Below are 21,908 nucleotides of genomic sequence, written 5' to 3' on the forward strand. Positions count from 1 at the left end.
TATCATACACCAGGAAGCGTTGTGCGGTAAAGCCTTGAAAATGGAGCATGTAATGAGCATCATCACGAGCACAGTTAACTTTATCAGAGCCAAAGGTTTGAATCACCGCCAGTTCAAGGCATTTCTGACGGAGTTAGAAACGGAGCATGGTGATTTGCCTTATCACACAGAGGTGCGATGGCTAAGCCAGGGAAAGGTGCTTCAAAGATGTTTCGAGCTTCGTGAGGAGATTTGTCTGTTCTTGGACAGCAAAGGGAAAGACACAACACAACTCCGAGACGAAATGTTTCTGTGTGAAATGGCTTTTCTGTGTGACATTACGAGTCATCTGAATGCAATAAACTTGCAGCTGCAGGGTCGGGATCGTGTCATCTCTGATATGTACAGTACAGTGAAGGCATTTAAAACCAAACTGACTCTGTGGGAGACGCAGATGCGGAAAGAAAATTTGAGCCACTTTCCCAGCTGCCAGACCATGAAAGAGAAGCTCTCTACCAGTGCGTTCCCGAGCACACAGTTGGCTGATAAAATAGGTATGCTTGCCGCTGACTTTCGACGCCGATTTGCTGACTTTGAAGCACAAAAAAGCAGGTTGGAACTGCTCGGTAACCCATTTGCTGTTGACGTGGAAAGCTCACCACCAAACCTCCAAATGGAGTTGATTGACCTCCAATGCAATGATGCACTGAGGGCAAAATATGCGGCAGTGGGTGCTGCGGAGTTCGCCCGTTTCCTCCCCGGCACAATGCCCCAGCTGCGCATCCAGGCTGCTCAAACGTTGTCTATGTTTGGCAGCACATACCTGTGTGAACAACTGTTTTCTTTGATGAACCTGAACAAAACATCACACAGAAGTCGACTTACTGCTGAACACCTCCACTCAATTCTGAGGATTTCTTCAGCTCAGAGCCTTACCCCGAACATTGATGAACTTGTGGAAAAGATGGGACACCACCAAGTATCACCCTCAACCTCAAACAAGTGAACATTACTGTGCAATCACATATTTAGAGTTTTTACTCAGTTCAAGTTTAAAAGTTAAAATTTAATATTTGTTTTCACTGCATGTTACTTCTCCTTACTTCTAGATGCTCCGTGGCAGGGCTATTCAACTCCAGGTCTGAGGGGCCAAACCTTTCTTGTCAGGGACTTATTCAGACCTGGGACACCAACTGGTGGTAGAAAAGAGAGCCAGTAGAATGTTGACCCTCCAGGCCTGGAGTTGAATAGCCAGGGATGGAACAATACTGAATTCTCATGTACCAGTGGTGCAAATGGTATGGGAATAGAGGATGAGTCAGAGATACACTTCCTGGTCCTCTTGTTCCTGCTCCTCCCCCTATATTGTTTAGCATTGTTTACAGGAGTAATTGCTGTGGGGATAGTGAGGCTACATACCGACATACTATTGGCAACACCCCAAAAAAAGTGACAACGCCTGGGGTGTTTCATTACAACACAAGTTGGCTCTTGCTGAGTGAGTGTTCTGTGCGGTCGTTAAGGTCATACTTAGGTCATTTGATCATGTGATCAGAGGGGTCTAGAATTTTAGACAGGTAGCAGGACAACACATCCATGTTGAGGAAGGCACATCCATCAAATTCCATATTGTGTAAGACGGAAAAACACAAAAAAGGATTGTTATGTGGCTACTTTGAAGAATCTCAAAATGATTCCACATGTATTATTTCATAGTTTTGATGTCGTCACTATTATTCTACAATGTACTGTATATCGGCAGCATCACCCTTTGAGAGAGATGGCAGGGAATGAGACTGAAAGAGAGTGGGAAGGAGCACCCCTCAAAAGATCTAGAGCTCCGGTTGAAAAGACTGGTCAAACTGAGCAGCTGAATATCCTCCGATCTTGCTAAAAAACCTTGCCATCTGTCCAACACTGCACACTGTAGCGTCCAGAGTCTGAATGAGTGAGATTCTGGATCCAGGGAGATAAAGTAGTCGGCCCCGTAGTCCTGCAGCCAGGGGGGAATTCTCAGGTGAACTGTTAGAAGTGTTCCACAGCAGCAAGCTCTCTTCAGCTGTCGAACTGAATAACTGAATGTTGTGCACAACTAACATCCCTGTTAGTGGTTATTTCTCATTTGCGAAGATAATCCATCCACCTGACAGGTGTGGCATATCAAGAAGCTGATTAAACAACATGATCATTACACAAGTTCACCTTGTGCTGGGGATAATAAAAGGCCACTCTAAAATGTGCAATTTTGTCACACAACACAATGCCACTGTCATGCCCTGATCTGTTTCACCTGTCTTTGTGCTTGTCTCCACCCCCCTCCAGCTGTCGCCCATCTTCCCCATTATCCCTTGTGTATTTATTCCTGTGTTCTCTGTTTGTATGTTGCCAGTTCGTCTTGTTTGTCAAGCTTACCAGCGTTCGTCCTGTCAGCTCCTGCCTTTTCCCCTGCCTCTCTCTTTCTTGTCTTCCTGGTTTTTGACCCTTGCCTGTCCTGACCTTGTACCCACCCGTCTGACCAATCTGCCTGTCCCTGACCCTGAGCTGTACCTTTGCTCCCCCTCTGGATTACTGAACTCTGCCTGTCCCTGACCCTGAGTCTGCCTGCTGTCCGGTACCTTTGCTCCCCCTCTTGGTCACTGAACTCTCCCTGACCCTGAGCCTGCCTGCCTGCCTTGACCTGTCGTTTGCCTGCCCCTGGTGTTACAATAAACATTGTTACTTCACACGGTCTGCACTTGGGTCTTACCTTGATTCCTGATAGCCACAGATGTTTTGAGGGAGTGTGCAATTGACATGCTGACTGTCCAACAGAGCTGTTGCCAGATAATTGAATGTTAATTTCTCTACCATAAGCCGCCTCCAACATTGTTTTAGAGGATTTGGCAGTACGTCCAACCGGCCTCACAAGCGCAGACCACGTGTAACCACACCAGCCCAGGACCTACACATCCGGCTTCTTCACCTGTGCAATGTTTGTGACCAGCCACCTGGACAGATGATGAAACTGAGGAGTATATTATTCTGTAATAAAGCCCTTTTGTTGGGAAAAACAAATTCTGATTGGCTGGTCCTGGCTCCCCAGTGGGTGGGCCTGGCTCCCTTCCAGGCCCCCCCACGCTGCTCCCCTGCCCAGTCATGTGAAATCCTAATGAATTTATTTAAATGTACTAATTTCCAAATATGAACTGCAACTCAGTAAAATCATTGAAATTGTTGCATGTTGTGTTTATATTTTTGTCCAGTATATTTGACTCTGTCGTCACAAGACTTTTAGTTGATCATATCTATTTATCTCTTGAGTTTCTGAGATCAGGGCGTGTCAGAGTAGAGTTTGTAGTCATGGTGAATGCCAGAAATGAAAACATGCTGATGATCATGATGCAGGTGGGTTTTTTAAACTTTGTGTTCTGAAGATTCTGCATCTTTTTCATTTCCCTCCTGAGATAATCTTGCCTTGCCTACGTACAATATGCACACACAACAGTGTTGCTTGGTATGTCCTTGAATCAGAGTTCATCTGTGTTTCTCTGAAACTTCACAAAGAAACATTTGGCATTTGCCAGCGTAGGGAGGCCAATGACAAATATTTGCACCGGGTTCCATGTTATTAGCTCCGCCCCTGTGTTCTATACACATTTTATCATTTTCTCCATCCCTCTCTCGTTCTCTCTCTCTCTTTCCATCCCTCTCTCTCGTTATCTCTCTCTCCATCCCTCTCTCGTGCTCTCTCTCTCTCTCTCTCTCTCCATCTCTCTCTCCATCCCTCTCTCTCGTTCTCTCTCTCTCTCGTTCTGTCTCTCTCTTTTTCATCTCCCTCAGTCATCTACAACAATCAACTAATCGCTCTCACTATCTGTCCCTCTCTTCCCATTCTACCTCTACCACCCCATCCCCAACCAGCTCCCCCTGACATCCTCATTCACAGCACAACCAGGTGCTCAACCAGCTCCCCCTGACATCCTCATTCACAGCACGACCAGGTGCTCAACCAGCTCCCCCTGACATCCTCATTCACAGCACGACCAGGTGCTCAACCAGCTCCCCCTGACATCCTCATTCACAGCACGACCAGGTGCTCAACCAGCTCCCCCTGACATCCTCATTCACAGCACTACCAGGTGCTCAACCAGCTCCCCCTGACATCCTCATTCACAGCACGACCAGGTGCTCAACCAGCTCCCCCTGACATCCTCATTCAAAGCACGACCAGGTGCTCAACCAGCTCCCCCTGACATCCTCATTCACAGCACGACCAGGTGCTCAACCAGCTCCCCCTGACATCCTCATTCACAGCACGACCAGGTGCTCAACCAGCTCCCCCTGACATCCTCATTCACAGCACGACAAGGTGCTCAACCAGCTCCCCCTGACATCCTCATTCACAGCACGACCAGGTGCTCAACCAGCTCCCCCTGACATCCTCATTCACAGCACGACAAGGTGCTCAACCAGCTCCCCCTGACATCCTCATTCACAGCACGACCAGGTGCTCAACCAGTTCCCCCTGACATCCTCATTCACAGCACGACCAGGTGCTCAACCAGCTCCCCCTGACATCCTCATTCACAGCACGACCAGGTGCTCAACCAGCTCCCCCTGACATCCTCATTCACAGCACGACCAGGTGCTCAACCAGCTCCCCCTGACATCCTCATTCACAGCACGACCAGGTGCTCAACCAGCTCCCCCTGACATCCTCATTCACAGCACGACCAGGTGCTCAACCAGCTCCCCCTGACATCCTCATTCACAGCACGACCAGGTGCTCAACCAGCTCCCCCTGACATCCTCATTCACAGCACGACCAGGTGCTCAACCAGCTCCCCCTGACATCCTCATTCACAGCACGACCAGGTGCTCAACCAGCTCCCCCTGACATCCTCATTCACAGCACGACCAGGTGCTCAACCAGTTCCCCCTGGCATCCTCATTCACAGCACGACCAGGTGCTCAACCAGCTCCCCCTGACATCCTCATTCACAGCACGACCAGGTGCTCAACCAGCTCCCCCTGACATCCTCATTCACAGCACGACCAGGTGCTCAACCAGCTCCCCCTGACATCCTCATTCACAGCACGACCAGGTGCTCAACCAGTTCCCCCTGACATCCTCATTCACAGCACGACCAGGTGCTCAACCAGCTCCCCCTGACATCCTCATTCACAGCACGACCAGGTGCTCAACCAGCTCCCCCTGACATCCTCATTCACAGCACGACCAGGTGCTCAACCAGTTCCCCCTGGCATCCTCATTACATTTGCATTATACATTTGTTTTAAAATAATCTTTATTCAACCAATTTGCACTTTACATAGACCAACTAAAACATTTTAATGAACCAAACTTGCAATCTTGAAGACTGATATTTTGTGCGTGTGTGTGTGTGTAGTTTGCTTAGTTGAGTTGTCTTTCCATAATTCATATCAAAAGGTTGTGGGAAGAACCTATAGTGTTTCCCAGGAAACAGGGATATGTTTGTCACTGTTGTTCAATTCATTCAATGGCTCCTTTGTCAATGCTGTCTGTTTTATGAGATAAACGTCATTGGGTCATAGCTAAACTTTCCTGAGGTTTTGTTTAGTCCTTTTCAATAGGCCATTGTTTTAGGAAGTTTCATCGGCACCTATTACGTTCCATTCCCATTCTGTTCTCAAAACAGCGCTTGGGTTTTTTTGTTTTTTGGGGGGGGGGGGGGGGGGGGGTTGTTCCATGGGAGCATTTTTGATAATTGTTTCTAAAAGTTGGCCATATACCAATAAGACTCAGTTGTTGTCATTTCTTGGTCTGACAAGCTATAGATTATTGTGAATAACCAAAATGTAAGAGACACCCTTGCACTCAATAGACATGGTACATTAACTCTTGGAAATCAATTCGGTGACTTCCTACTTGAATATCAGGACGGTAAACATTAAATTGTCTCCATTCTCTGCCATTAGATTATAAGAGTGAATAATCTATGCAGAGGTGAGGAAAAGTTTTATCTTCGCAGTCATTTGTTTTCATTTAGCTGCTTTTGGTGTTGCTCTTACTTTTCAGGGCTGTATGATCCACTTCTGTAAAAAACTAATGATGACGATGATACAATGACTCTCTCTCTCACTCCAGGCATTATCCGAAGCAGTCCTTCACCATTGTGACTGACACCCCAGAGAACCTGAGGCTGAGACATCAGAGTGAGTTACAGAGCCAGGTGAGACTCCCTGCATGTTGGTACATGTCGTCAAATGCACATCACTTTTGAGGGGCAGGAAACATTGTGTAATAATGAAGGAACTAGGATCCAGACTTTGTCATCACAGAAGTGTAATATGTACAGGTGTAGGATCTTAAGTTGATCACTCTTTTGTTCCTGAGAATGTTCTTGCAGAGTAGCTTGGTATTTACATAAATTCACTGAAAACCCACACTAACACACAGTTATACTAACAGTATTTCACTTTTCATGTAGCCTACATTTAACCACCGATTAAGAAAACATTATGCACTAAACATTCAAATCCTGTTGTGCTATGACAACATAGGATCTATTTTGACCTACATCTGTAGCCACACCAGTGAAAAGCCACACCTATGTTTTGTTCCTTTGTTATCCCTCCCTTCCTCCTTGTATTTGGCAGTCAGAGCACACATGACCTGTACAGGGACATGCAGCCAGTGCCCATCTGTCAGAGACACACACACACACCACACCACACCACACCAAACCACACCACACACAGCACACACACACACACACACACCACACGCACACACACACAGCACACACACACACACACACACACACACACACACACACACACACACACACACACACAGGGTGTCCACATGCTGGGCCTCTGGGCAGCACACAGCCTAGTGCAGGAGACAGGAACGTCAAAGAGAGTGAGGAGTAGGAGTGCTGCATAGAGGAGGAGAGCTCACTCACGGAATCTGTTTGGTTTGCTTTACCCTGAATCTCTGGTGTACAGAGAGCTGTATATATTTCATTCTACAGTCATATACACTGTGCTTGGATCCACAGATAGATAGCTTTACATTTATTCATTCACCTTTAAGTTTCATCACTGATCACAAACAAGTCTCTCAGCGATTCCTCTGTAATGATTAGTCTTCTGACTGTCAGAATCATCAAGGCACTCTCATCATCCTCTTCACACAGACTAAGGGATTGTATCACTTTTATTAATCATCAGCGGCTTTCATTTCCCCACTCTCATATGGGCTCATGTATTCATAACTGCTGATCAAATTATGTAATCTATTGCTGCAGATGATGATTGTTAGTTACTAATATGTACAAAAGCTGAAGAAAACACACACATCCAGGTAATATTTTGCAGGCACTGGAGTTACATACATGCGAAAGTATTCGGCCCCCTTGAACTTTGCGACCTTTTGCCACATTTCAGGCTTCAAACATAAAGATATAAAACTGTATTTTTTTGTGAAGAATCAACAACTAGTGGGACACAATCATGAAGTGGAACGACATTTAACTTTTTTAACAAATCAAAAACTGAAAAATTGGGCGTGCAAAATTATTCAGCCCCTTTACTTTCAGTGCAGCAAACTCTCTCCAGAAGTTCAGTGAGGATCTCTGAATGATCCAATGTTGACCTAAATGACTAATGATGATAAATACAATCCACCTGTGTGTAATCAAGTCTCCGTATAAATGCACCTGCACTGTGATAGTATCAGAGGTCCGTTAAAAGCGCAGAGAGCATCATGAAGAACAAGGAACACACCAGGCAGGTCCGAGATACTGTTGTGAAGAAGTTTAAAGCCGGATTTGGATACAAAAAGATTTCCCAAGCTTTAAACATCCCAAGGAGCACTGTGCAAGCGATAATATTGAAATGGAAGGAGTATCAGACCACTGCAAATCTACCAAGACCTGGCCGTCCCTCTAAACTTTCAGCTCATACAAGGAGAAAGAAGACTGATCAGAGATGCAGCCAAGAGGCCCATGATCACTCTGGATGAACTGCAGAGATCTACAGCTGAGGTGGGAGACTCTGTCCATAGGACAACAATCAGTCGTATATTGCACAAATCTGGCCTTTATGGAAGAGTGGCAAGAAGAAAGCCATTTCTTAAAGATATCCATAAAAAGTGTTGTTTAAAGTTTGCCACAAGCCACCTGGGGGAGACACCAAACATGTGGAAGAAGGTGCTCTGGTCAGATGAAACCAAAATGGAACTTTTTGGCAACAATGCAAAACGTTATGTTTGGCGTAAAAGCAACACAGCTGAACACACCATCCCCACTGTCAAACATGGTGGTGGCAACATCATGGTTTGGGCCTGCTTTTCTTCAGCAGGGACAGGGAAGATGGTTAAAATTGATGGGAAGATGGATGGAGCCAAATACAGGACCATTCTGGAAGAAAACCTGATGGAGTCTGCAAAAGACCTGAGACTGGGACGGAGATTTGTCTTCCAACAAGACAATGATCCAAAACATAAAGCAAAATCTACAATGGAATGGTTCAAAAATAAACATATCCAGGTGTTAGAATGGCCAAGTCAAAGTTCAGACCTGAATCCAATCGAGAATCTGTGGAAAGAACTGAAAACTGCTGTTCACAAATGCTCTCCATCCAACCTCACTGAGCTCGAGCTGTTTTGCAAGGAGGAATGGGAAAAAATTTCAGTCTCTCGATGTGCAAAACTGATAGACATACCCCACGCAACTTACAGCTGTAATTGCAGCAAAAGGTGGCGCTACAAAGTATTAACTTAAGGGGGCTGAATAATTTTGCACGCCCAATTTTTCAGTTTTTGATTTGTTAAAAAAGTTAGAAATATCCAATAAATGTCGTTCCACTTCATGATTGTGTCCCACTTGTTGTTGATTCTTCACAAAAAAATACAGTTTTATATCTTTATGTTTGAAGCCTGAAATGTGGCAAAAGGTCGCAAAGTTCAAGGGGGCCGAATACTTTCGCAAGGCACTGTATATATTACATATACATATAAATACAAATGAAAACGCTGCACACTGCTGTTCATGCTCCCATATGATTTTATTGATACAACTTTTCGGCCCTTAGGTTTTCATAATTGATTTATATAATGGGTGGGTCTCATCCTGAATGCTGATTGGTTAAAACCACATTCCAGCCGGTGTCTATTCCACAAGTTACCACCAACTAAATCTATGATGTTAAAATGCCTATTTACTCTGTTCCATCTGACTCATCAGCCCAGCCAGGCAAGTTATAAACTTGATCTCCACTATAAAAAGCATCTAGACATTATCTCACGTTTCTTTTAGACTAACATTTAGTTTTCAACAGCAGAGATTTGTATAACCCTCGCTGTCTGTCTCTTCGACATTTGCATCATTGTTTCAATATTCAAATTCGATCTCCAGCTGTCCCATAGTAATAAACATATCGGGACAAGACAGACAGGCAATCAGTGTTTCTTATCCAGTCGAAATCATGAATCAGCATAATTGTTATGGATATATACAAAGAAATGTCAATTGAAAAAATATAGAACAAAACGCACAGCCAGTTTCCAGTCTTTCCAGCTTCAGTTTGAAGTGATTGTGTTAGCTGTGTTGTTGGCTAGCTCTCGACCAACAGTGTCCTGACGAGAGAGCACATTTTCAATGCCAGGTGAAATCCCGCATCATTAGATCATTGTTATGGATGTGTCAAAATAAATGTCACTAGAAAACAGCAAATGGAGCTACTTGTAACACTCGTCTTCTTCCTCTGAGGAGGAGTAGGAGAGATCGGACCAATGCGCAGCGTGGTAAGTGTTCATAGCTTTTAATTACGTACTAGAACACTGAACAAAACAATAAATAACAAACCAACAGTCCCGTAAGGTGAAAGACAAAAACACTAAACAGGAAATAAGCATCCACAACTCAAAAGTGAAACCAGGCTACCTAAGTATGGTTCTCAATCAGGGACAACATTTGACAGCTGCCTCTGATTGAGAACCACACCAGGCCAAACACAGAAATCCCAAATCATAGAAAAAAGAACATGGACAACCCACCCAACTCACGCCCTGACCATACTTAAAACAAAGACATAACCATAGAACTAAGTTCAGAACGTGACACTTCTGTTGTTATTCTGGCTGCACTTTGACATGACTGTAAGTTAGCCGTAGTAGGCTAGCTAGCAAGCAAGGGATAAGAGCGATGCCAGCCAGTATGGCAATGGAACATTTAGAACGAACGACTGGCTCAAGTCCATAGATACAGATCAAAAAGACTGAACAACTGGGTCGCGACTCTGGCAACCAAACCGATAGAACGAACGACCACCCGGCTTGGGTAGCAACCCTAGATTTGTGTCGGGACTATATTTTGTGGAAGGACGAAATAGTTTGAATAAATTAATCAAAAAAAAGTTTTTAATGAATATATGTAAATCATTGGTAACCTGTTGTATAAAAGTGATAATGCCCTCGAAGCCGGTGCGTGGAGAATATTTTGGATATATTGGCACAACACCGTTATCACTTAAATGGATGCCGATGAAGACCAAGGGTCGAAACATTGTGTCAATTAAATAACCTGGGAGCATACGTTTTACTGTTTTACTAATATGTGTCATTTAGCAGAGGCTTTTATCCTAAGAGTCTTATAGTGCCTGCATACATTTTCGTATAGGTGGCCCAGAGGGAATCTAACCCACAATCCTGACGTTGCAATTACCATGCATCTGAGCCATACACAGCCCTTTCACTGTATGCCAACACTCATCCAACTTTATCAGTGGATCAGGGTTTACAATGTGCTGTGCACACACACATACACACACTGTGTGGATGGGAAAATAACACCTTGTCTCTGCTTCGCACACAAGCAATTCATTCTTTGACCTGTTTTTCGGAGCACATTCTCAATGGCAGCGGCACGTCAGTAATGAGGTCATTTAAGCTTGAGGTAACTCATCTGAGGGGCCAATAGGGTCTCTGGCTCCGCTGGAGAATTCCCTGAGTAACGTATGGCTCTATTTACATGGCCCCAAAGTGTAAAAAGAGATGATCATGTTGAAAATCAAAAGTTGTTGAAGAAAGGAGTATCTATTTTTACCCTTCTGCTTCTAGCTATAGATGGGCGTACTGGATACACATCTAGTCTTACACATCACATTCTAATCTTTTAATGTCGTTTCTAACTACGCCAACCTTTGTCGCTGGATACACATCTAGTCTTACACATCACATTCTAATCTTTTAATGTCGTTTCTAACTACGCCAACCTTTGTCGCTGGATACACCTGTTTCTTTCTCTATTTAAAGGATAACGGAATTACGACAGGATAGGAGTAGGAGTAGGGATCCCCACTACAATATTGTGAGAGACCGTCTACAATCAATCTTCTTCTGCCAATAGGTTTTCTCAACCTTCATTTGGTAACAAAAATGTGGTATAATATTTGCTGTATCTTGGGCCTACATTAGAACATCAGACAGCCCATTAAGGGCGGGTTGGGAGATTATGTAGTATAGAGGACATTGTCAGAACAAGTTTTTGTCTTCTATGTCAGGGGGACAGTCATACAGAACTCACTCCCTCTAAGCTGGACTCTCTAGGTGTCTCCGTTAGCTGACTGTTAGCTTTTAGCCTGAAATAAGCTGGGCTCTTTGGGTGTGACCGTTAGCTGACTGTTAGCGTTTAGCCTGAAATAAGCCGGGGTCGCTGGGTGTGACCGTTAGCTAACTGTTAGCTTTTAGCCTGAAATAAACTGGTCTCTCTGGGTGTGATCGTTATCTGACTGTTAGCTTTTAGCCTGAAATAAGATAGGCTCTCTGGGTGTGACCGCTAGCTGAAAAAATTCACCAAAACAGCCTGTCCTGTGGTGCATCACTGAGGCCAAGCTTCCTGCCATCCATGACCTCTATACCAGGCGGTGTCAGAAAAAGGCCCTAAAAATTGCCACAGACTTCAGCCACCCTAGTCATAGACTGTTCTCTCTGCTATCGCACGGCAAGCGGTGCTGGAGCACCAAGTCTAGGTCCAAAAGGCTCCTTAACAGCTTCTACCCCCCAGTTCATCAAATGGCTGCCCGGACTATTTCCATTTATTTTACGCTGCTGCTACTTGCTGTTATTGTCTATGCATAGTCACTTTAACACTTCTTACTGTACATGTACACTACCGTTCAAAAGTTTGGGGTCATTTAGAAATGTCCTTGTTTTTGAAAGAAAAACACATTTTTGGTCCATTAAAATAACATCAAATTGATCCGAAATACAGTGTAGACATTGTTAATGTTGTAAATGACTATTGTAGCTGGAAACGGCAGATTAAAAAAAAGAAGGAATATCTACATAGGGGTACAGAGGCCCATTATCAGCAACCATCACTCCTGTGTTCCAAAACTGGCCTTCTTTAGACTAGTTGAGTATCTGGAGCATCAGCATTTGTGGGTTCGATTACAGGCTCAAAATGACCAGAAGCAACAAACAAAAACATATTCTAAAACTCGTCAGTTTATTTTTGTTCTGAGAAATGAAGGCTATTCCATGAGAGAAATTGCCAAGAAACCTTTGCGCATGGAATAACCTTCATTTCTCAGAACAAGAATAGACTGACGAGTTTCAGAAGAAAGTCCTTTGTTTCTGGCCATTTTGAGCCTGTAATCCTACCCACAAATGCTGATGCTCGAGATACTCAACTTGTCTAAAGAAGGAGAGTTTCATTGCTTCTTTAAGCAGAACAACAATTTTCAGCTGTGCTAACATAATTTCAAAAGGGTTTCTAATGATCAATTAGCCTTATAAAATGATAAACTTGGATTAGCTAACACAACGTGCCATTGGAACACAGGAGTGATGGTTGCTGATAATGGGCCTCTGCACACCTATGTAGATATTCCATAAAAAGCCGTTTCCAGCTACAATAGTCATTTACAACATTAACAATGTCTACAGTGTATTTCTGATCAATTCAATATTATTTTAATGGACAAAAATGTAGATTTTCTTTCAAAAACAAGGACATTTCAAAGTCACCCCAAACTTTTGAATGATAATGTACAAATTACCTAAATTACCTCAATTAACCTGTACCTCTGCACATTTACTCAATACCGGTACCGATGTATATATAGCCTCGTTATTGTTATTTTATTGCTTAACTTTTTCAACTTTATTTGGTGAATATTTTCTTAACCCTTATTTTTCTTAAAAATGCATTGTTGCATTACGGGCTTGTCAGTAATCATGGGGCGGCAGGGTAGCCTAGTGGTAGCCTAGCCTAGTGGTTAGAGCGTTGGGCTAGTAACCGAAAGGTTGCAAGTTCAAATCACCAAGCTGACAAGGTACAAATCTGTCGTTCTGCCCCTGAACAAGGCAGTTAACTCACTGTTCCTAGGCTGTCATTGAAAATAAGAATGTGTTCTTAACTGACTTGCCTAGTTAAATAAAGGTAAAATTATTATTGTTTTTTTTAAATCACGTTTGGCCTGTTGTATTCGGTGTGTGTGACAAATACGATTTGATTTGACACCGTTAATTGTATGAAGAACTAGGATAATGGAAGTGACTCACTGACAGACTAGCGCCTGCATATTGTTCTATGTGTTCGACATGTTTGTGTTTGGTAACATGTTTGGGCATCAGATTATTGGCTTACTGGAGGGGAGGGACAGAAGGACTCTCACACACACACACACACACACACGCACAGAGAGAGAGAGAGTTCCACTAAGTGGTTTCCTAAAGGAGTCAAGCTATGTCACAGACCAGGGAGAGGGGCATCACACACTCATACACACACACACTAGTACGTGAAATACAGATGTCTATCAATCACTCCAGTCTCTCACTTTCAGAACTAGCTCTTGCACGTTGAGTGTTTTATCTGTCATTGATTCATCTTCATGTGTGTTTCGTCCTATGAGTGTGTCTGTTAAATACGCTCGTTTCTCTCTCCATGTGAGAGAGGAGACACTGTCCTGGCATCGTGCCTGATGCACTTTCAGCTTTTGTCCGTTAACTGGCCGAGGACAAACACCCTCTCTGTCCCCTAGCTGGATGAGTGACCCTGACACAGTCACTGAGCTCATATTTGCCCCTGCTCATATTGTCTGGCGGCCAAACACCCCCCACAATGGCTGTGTAGACCACTCTGTGTGAACAGACGATCTGAAATGCTAGGAGTCAGAGAAACCATGTGAGGTAGCCATCCACCCCTCTAAAATCAGCCCACAATTCTTTGCAAACCCAGTCAGTGTTACCAACTTATACTGATCCCAGTCCATAAAACCAACCGAGCACGTCCTCAGTGTAAAACAGCATCCTCTGTGGAGAGAAGCATCCTCTGTGGAGAGCAGCATCCTCAGTGTAAAACAGCATCCTCTGTGGAGAGAAGCATCCTCAGTGGAGAGCAGCATCCACAGTGTAAAACAGCATCCTCTGTGGAGAGCAGCATCCACAGTGTAAAACAGCATCCTCTGTGGAGAGCAGCATCCTCTGTGGAGAGCAGCATCCTCTGTGGAGAGCAGATCCTCAGCAACCATGTCTTTGTTTGTTATTGCTGTCTCTATCGGTGCTGTCCACAGTTGCAGTAATAAAAGGGACCGTTATTACCCAACATTGGCATTTACCGGCCAGTGTCTGGTAATAACGACCTCTTTCTCTCTTCCTCCCTCCCTCTCTCTCATTCTCTCTTTCTCCCTCCCTCTCTCTCTTTCTCTCTTCCTCCCTCCCTCTCTCTCTTTCTCTCTTCCTCCCTCCCTCTCTCTAAATTAAATTCAATTCAAAGGGCTTTATTGACATGGAAAACATATTTTTACATTGCCAAAGCAAGTGAAATTGATAATAAACAAAAGTGAAATAAACAATATAAAATTAACAGTAAACATTATACTTACAAAAGTTCCATTTCAAATGTCATATTATATCTATATGCAGTGTTGTAACAATGTGCAAATAGTTTAAGTACAAAAGGGAAAATAAATAAACATAAATATGGGTTGTATTTACAATGGGGTTTGTTCTTCATTGTTTGCCCTTTTATTGTGGCAACAGGTCACAAATGTTGCTACTGATATGGCACACTGTGGTATTTTAACCCAATAAATCATTATTTATGGGTTTGTGTAATCTAAAGGAAATAAACTCAGCAAAAAAAAAAAAATCCTCTCACTGTCAACTGCGTTTATTTTATCAAACTTAACGTGTAAATATTTGTATGAACATAGCAAGATTCAACAACTGAGACATAAACTGAACACGTTCCACAGACATGTGACTAACAGAAATTGAATAATGTGTCCCTGAACAAAGTGGGGTCAAAATCAAAAGTAACAGTCAGTATCTGGTGTGGCCACCAGCTGCATTAAGTACCGCAGTGCATCTCCTCCTCATGGACTGCACCAGATTTGCCAGTTCTTGCTGTGCGATGTTACCCCACTCTTCCACCAAGGCACCTGCAAGTTCCTGGACATTTCTGGGGGGAATGGCCCTAGCCCTCACCCTCCAATCCAACAGGTCCCACCCAGACGTGCTCAATGGGATTGAGATCCGGGTTCTTCGCTGGCCATGGCAGAACACTGGCATTCCTGTCTTGCAGGAAATCATGCTCAGAACGAGCAGTATGGCTGGTAGCATTGTCATGCTGGAGGGTCATGTCAGGATGAGCCTGCAGGAAGGGTACGACATGAGGGAGGAGGATGTCTTCCCTGTAACGCACAGCGTTGAGATTGCCTGCAATGACAACAAGCTCAGTCCGATGATGCTGTGACACACCGCCCCAGACCATGACGGACCCTCCACCTCCAAATTGATCCTGCTCCGGTGTACAGGCCTCGGTGTAACGCTCATTCCTTCGACGATAAACGCGAATCCGACCATCACCCCTGGTGAGACAAAACCATGACACGTCAGTGAAGAGCACTTTTTGCCAGTTCTGTCTAGTCCAGTGACGGTGGGATTGTGCCCATAGGCGACGTTGTTGCCAGTAATGTCTGGTGAGGACCTGCCTTACAACAGGCCTACAAGCCCTCAGTCCAGCCTCTCTCAGCCTATTGCGGACAATCTGAGCACTGATGGAGGGATTGTGCGTTCCTGGTGTGGTGTAACTCAGTTGTTGTTACCCTCCTGTACTTGTCCCGCAGGTGTGATGTTCGGGTCTCATAGTACGGACATTGCAATTTATTGCCCTGGCCACATCTGCAGTCCTCATTCCTTCTTGCAGCATGCCTAAGGCATGTTCACGCAGATGAGCAGGGACCCTGGTCATCTTTCTTTTGGTGTTTTCAGTAGAAAGGCCTCTTTAGTGTCCTAAGTTTTTATAACTGTGACCTTAATTGCCTACTGTCTGTAGGCTGTTAGTGTCTTAACAACGGTTCCACAGGTGCATGTACATTAATTGTTTATGGTTCATTGAACATGGGAAACAGTGTTTAAACCCTTTACAATGAAGATCTGTGAAGTTATTTTTACATTTTTACAAGTTATCTTTGAAAGACAGGGTCCTGAAAAAGGGACGTTTTTTACTGAGTTTGTGTCTCTGATATGGTCATACATTTGGCAGGAGGTTAGGAAGTGCAGCTCAGTTTCCACCTCATTTTGTGGGCAGTGTGCACATAGCCTGTCTTCTCTTGAGATCCAGGTCTGCCTACGGTGGCCTCTCTCAATAGCAAGGCTATCCTCACAGAATCTGCATAGCTTTCCTTAATTTTGGGTCATTCATAGGGGTCTGTTTAGGGCCAAATAGCTTCATCTCTCTGTAAGTGATGGCTTTGTTATGGAATGTTTGCAGTCCTGTTAAATATTTAATTTAAAAAATGTAAGTCGTTTTTTGGGGTATCTGTACTCTACTAATTTATATTTTTGATTACTTCTACTCCACAACTTTTCTCTCTCTCTGTCTGTCTGTCTGTCACAACTTCCATCGAAGTTGGTCCCTCTCCTTGTTCGGGCAGCATTCGGCGGTCGACGTCACAGGTTTTCTAGCCGCCACCGATCCACTTTTCATTTTCCATTTGTTTTGTCTTCATTGTACACACCTGGTTTCCATTCCCATAATTATAGGTTCCTTATTTAACCCTCTGGCTCCCCCATGGTTTTGTGCGTGTTTGTTCATTTGTAAGTTAGTCTGTATTTGTGAACTTGATTATTTTCCTTCTTGGAATTTTGTTGTTTTGAGTAAAGTTACGTGAATTATTAATCTCTGTGTCCTGCGCCTGACTCCGCCTTACCTGCTACACCTAGACGCCTTACACTCTGTCTGGTCTGGTCTGGTCTGGTCTGGTCTGGTCTTGTCTTGTCTGTCACATTCCTCGCTCTCTCGCTCTGTCTCTCTGTGCTTACTGACTGTAACAGGGGAGCAAAGCAGAGCATTTCTCATCACTACCCAATAGACACAAGCTTCTTCACACCAACTGAGATGCCCTGTTAGTGTCTATATCTATATATCTGTTTCCATCAAAGCACACTGGTACACTTTGAAATGTCTGCATAATGGATGTATTACGCAATGTACGAGTTCTGTACATGTGACATTTTAATGTGTGTATCAGTGAGTCACCCAGCAGAAGCAAGAGCTGAGAAGAATGAGGGTGGCAGGTAGCCTAGTGATTAGAGAGGCATCAACTGGAGGGATGCCAGTTCAAATCTGGCGGGAAGTGAGCTGGCATCCGAAGGGTTGCTGGTATCAATTCCTAGATTACATTTTGCCCTTGAGCAAGGCACTTAACCTACCACAGCAACAGCTCCCAGTGCGTGGCAGCTCCCGCACCTCTCCAAAACCTGTATGTGTATGTGAGAGGTTGGGTTAAAAACAGTTGGACCTTGGGTGCAATTGACCAATAAAGTGATATTAATCTTATGAGAGGACCTGAGAACGTATTTCATTCATATGATGTGTAACATAGACCGTATTTATGTGAGCTTCTAGCTCCTGGTAGTCGGTATGCAGACTTTTGCTCCAGCCCTGCTATGTGTGAAATCTCAGAGGAACGAACTGCCCCTTCGTCCCAGCTGTTTCCTTGTGCTGTCAGTATGACATGACATGAACGGCGGGCATATTTATCAGCCCGTGTTTTTCAAGCTCTAATTTGATAGGCTAATGATATGAGTAATAACTCACTGGTTGAGCCTTACATAACGGTAGCAAAGCCCCAGGATAAAAGACTATTAAATACTGAAGGACAGATTATCGCCAATGATAGGCTACTTTGGGGTGAAATCCGTGAGAAAGTTACAGGTGCACAAATATCGTGCCCCCAAAACATGCTAACCTTTCACCCTTACCAATAACAGAGGAGGTTAGCATTTTTGGGGGGTATTATATTTATTGCTCTATAACTTTCTCACTAATAATTATTCATGATTTTATTCATGATTATACGTAACCATGGTAGCATCCACATTAATGTAGAAGTGTTCAGAAACATATTCTATTGTTATTTACAATAACAATTACTCCAAAATGACATAATATGTTATTTACCATTAATTTATATTGTGCACAACCTAACCCGAAACACAACCAAAACAAACTACTAATGCAGCCAACAAGTTTGTAGAGTAGTCATTGTGTGCTAGGAATATGGGACCAAATACTCAACTTTTGACTAAATGTAATACACTATAAGTGAATTTGTCCAAATATTCATGACACCTTCAAATGGGAGGACTAGATAGATAAAATGCTTTCATTTCTAAATGGTTAAACAGATATGTATGAAAATACCCTCAAATAAAAGCTGACGTTATGTACTGTCACTTCATAGAAATCATTTGATCTCACATCCAAAATGCTGCCGTATAGAGCCAAATGAAAGTTTTAGCTTCACTGTCAAAATATATACGTAGGGGAGTGTATGTCAAATGTTTTCATGTGTCCTGCACCACACCCAAATTGCCCTTCGGGGACAAAAAAGTTCTAGTGAATTGAATTGAGGCTATATAATTATGTTAAGTTTCTTTACAATCCTATATAGCAGTCTAGTGATGTATAAATGATTCCTAGTGTGCCCTTGACAAAGTATAATTATTCTGTACATTAAGATAACGATCAGGTGTGAACATTAATACTTTATGTCAGAGCTTATGTGAGACTTCAAAGTGTTGGAGAATTAAAGCTCTTGAAACTCCAAGAGGCTAGTCAAGGATGAAGATTGGTCTAATTTGTGTTTAATGTGTTCCCTACAGAAAACTATTCTATAGCATGTGGGTTTCTACAACATGAAAGGCTTTGAATCAATAATAATTTTGTTGGAATTGTTGTCTTGCTCTTCAGTGATAAAAGGAACTGCAAAACAACTGCCACTTTCAATTCACCCCCTTTATCTTCTGTTTTTTTCAGAGAATAAATGGAACCAAGAACAAACTTAAATTGACCAGTTTATTTCCAAACAAAACATATATATTTTTTTAGACTAAGCTCTTTTTACCCCGGTATCTTCACTTCAGAACAGTAGGCTCTCCACTTTCCCATCACAACACTTGCCAGACTATTGTGCTGAAGTTTAGAATCACTGTCGAAAGGCAGCATTTTCAGATGGCAAAGTTTTACAAATAAGTACTGTTTTCAAACCTCATCCCTGTCTCTTGTTTCAGGTGAAATACAAAAAGGACTTTGAGGATAGCAAAGGCAGAGGCTTCAGCATTGTATCGGACACGCCAGAGCTGCAGAGACTGAGAAAGACACAGGAGCAGATCAGTAATGTATGCTTTGTGAGGTCACGTTCTCTATACCCCTTGGTCACCATGGTTACCCCTCCTTCCTCTTCCTATCCTTGTGTTACCTCATCAAACCCCTGACCTTATCCGGGTGTGGGTGTCCTGTTTGTATTGCTGTGGGGAGTCTGTTACAATGTTACATAATGTGGAGGAATGGAGGAGAGGAAAGTGTGTGTGTGTGTGTGTGTGTGTGTGGAACGAAAGCCTGCTGGGAAGTGGAGCCTGAAAGCTGGACCAGTGTGTGAATCAGAGGGTGTATTTTGGTCACTGAGCGAAATCACGGGTTTGCACCACATAAGCACTCAATATACACTGAGTGTACAAAACATTAGGATCACCGTCCAAATATTGAGTTGCACTCCCTTTTGCCCTCAGAACAACCTCAATTTGGGCCTCCCGAGTGGCGAACTGGTCTAAGGCACTGCATCACAGTGTTTGAGGCGTCACAGAACCAGGTTCGATCCTATGCGGTGTCACAGCCAGTCGTGACCAGGAGAACCATCAGGCGATGCACAATTGGCCCAGCGTCGTCCAGGTTAGGGGAGGGTTTGGCCGGCCGGGATTTCCTTGTCCATTCGCGCTTTAGAGACTCCTTGTGGTGGGCTGAGCACCAGCAAGCTGACTTCGGTTGCCTACTGGATGGTGTTTCCTCCGACGCATTGGTGCGGCTGGCTTCCGGGTTAAGCGAGCAGTGTGTCAAGAAGCAGTGATGCTTGGCAGGGTCGTGTTTCGGAGGATGCATGGCTCTCGACCTTCGGCTCTCCCGATGAGCGATGAGACAAGACTGTAACTACCAATTGGATATCACCTCATTAGGGGGTAAAAGTTCAAAAAAGAAATGCATAAATAAAAAAAGAACCGCCTCAATTCGTCGGGGCGTGGACTCTACAAGCTGTTGAAAGCGATGCTGTTGACTCCAATGCTTCCCACAGTTGTGTCAAGTTGACTGGATGTTCTTTGGGTGGGGGACCATTCTTTATACAAATGGGAAACTGTTGAGCTTGAAAAACCCAGCATGGTTACAGTTCTTGACACACTCAAACCGGTGTGCCTGGCACCTACTACCATACCCCGTTCAAAGTCACTTAAATCCATGTCTCAATTGTCTCAAGGCTTAAAAATAATTTTTAACCTGTCTTCTCCCCTTCATTTATACTGATTGAAGTGGATTTAAAAGGTGACATCAATAAGGATCATAGCTTTCACCTGGAGTCACCTGACCAGTCTGTCTTGGAAAGAGCAGGTTTGCTTAATGTTTTGAAGACTCAGTGTTTGCTCCTCTTTCTCCTATCTTCTCTTATCGGCTCCTATTGTCTCCATCGACTCTTATATTCTCTTAATGACTACTATCGACTCCTATATTCTCTTTACGACTCCTATCGACTCTTATATTCTCTTAATGACTCCTATCGACTCCTACATTCTCTTAACAACTCCTAATCTCTCTTCTGTATTGCAGACTCCATTGAAATAAAACACTAACAGAATATCTGTTTACCTTTTTCATAATGACACACACTACAGTATACACACACATACAGTACACTCACACACTACAGTACTGGTAAGTGCACGAGGGGCCTTCATACGGCCTGTATCAGTTTATGTAGATGACACAAAACATGTAAGCGGTGCGAGTGAACATCCTTGTCCAATCCCTCCAATCAAGAGTGTGCTGAGACCAAATGTGTTGCTAAACGAATTCAACACTTCTATCAGGTGAGAAATCTCAAGTGCTTCAGTTACCTCAGGTGCATCTCAATAGTATAATGTGGCTTCCTCTTCGTCTCGTCTCCATCAGCTACATAAGATAGAGTGGGTGAATGCACATGGTGGAATCCTACCAGGGAGTTACTTTCTGCTGTTTATGTGTTTTCACATCAGTGCAAAGGAAAGGAGAGGACACTGCTTTAAACTGATGATATGCACCGCTGGTCTTGGGTCGCTAGCGTACCTGTAGACGTCCAGTCATTGCACTAACGCTAGTTAGCATTGGCCCGCGAAACTGGCTCTAACTTCCTTCATACTGCAAGCAGACATAAAAACGCAGAGACACAAAATGAATTGCCAGAATGGTGTAGTATCCCTTTAAATACAACACACTCTTAACCTTCCCCATACTGTATGTGCTCTCACTTATCCTGTGTGATCTGATTTAAGTGCACACAGGTCCTTCTGGGGAAAGAGAGTGTTACGGACGCCGTCGTCCCAGAGGCACATTGACCCACTGCTGAACCAGGTAAGCGAGCCC

General features: G+C 43.7%; 1 protein-coding gene across 1 annotated transcript in view; it reads left to right on the forward strand.

The window, feature by feature from the left end:
- The window catches only part of LOC139420229 (LIM zinc-binding domain-containing Nebulette-like), an 87,248-nt gene that overhangs the window by 20,587 nt on the left and 44,753 nt on the right, over positions 1-21,908 (forward strand). Inside the window, exons 3-4 of the mRNA XM_071170083.1 lie at positions 6,089-6,173; positions 19,535-19,642. Of these exons, the coding sequence (XP_071026184.1) occupies positions 6,089-6,173; positions 19,535-19,642 (193 nt within the window). The remainder of the gene's footprint in view (positions 1-6,088; positions 6,174-19,534; positions 19,643-21,908) is intronic.

Source organism: Oncorhynchus clarkii, chromosome 11 (genome assembly GCF_045791955.1).
Source record: "Oncorhynchus clarkii lewisi isolate Uvic-CL-2024 chromosome 11, UVic_Ocla_1.0, whole genome shotgun sequence".
In the NCBI taxonomy this organism is placed as follows: Eukaryota; Metazoa; Chordata; class Actinopteri; order Salmoniformes; family Salmonidae; genus Oncorhynchus; species Oncorhynchus clarkii.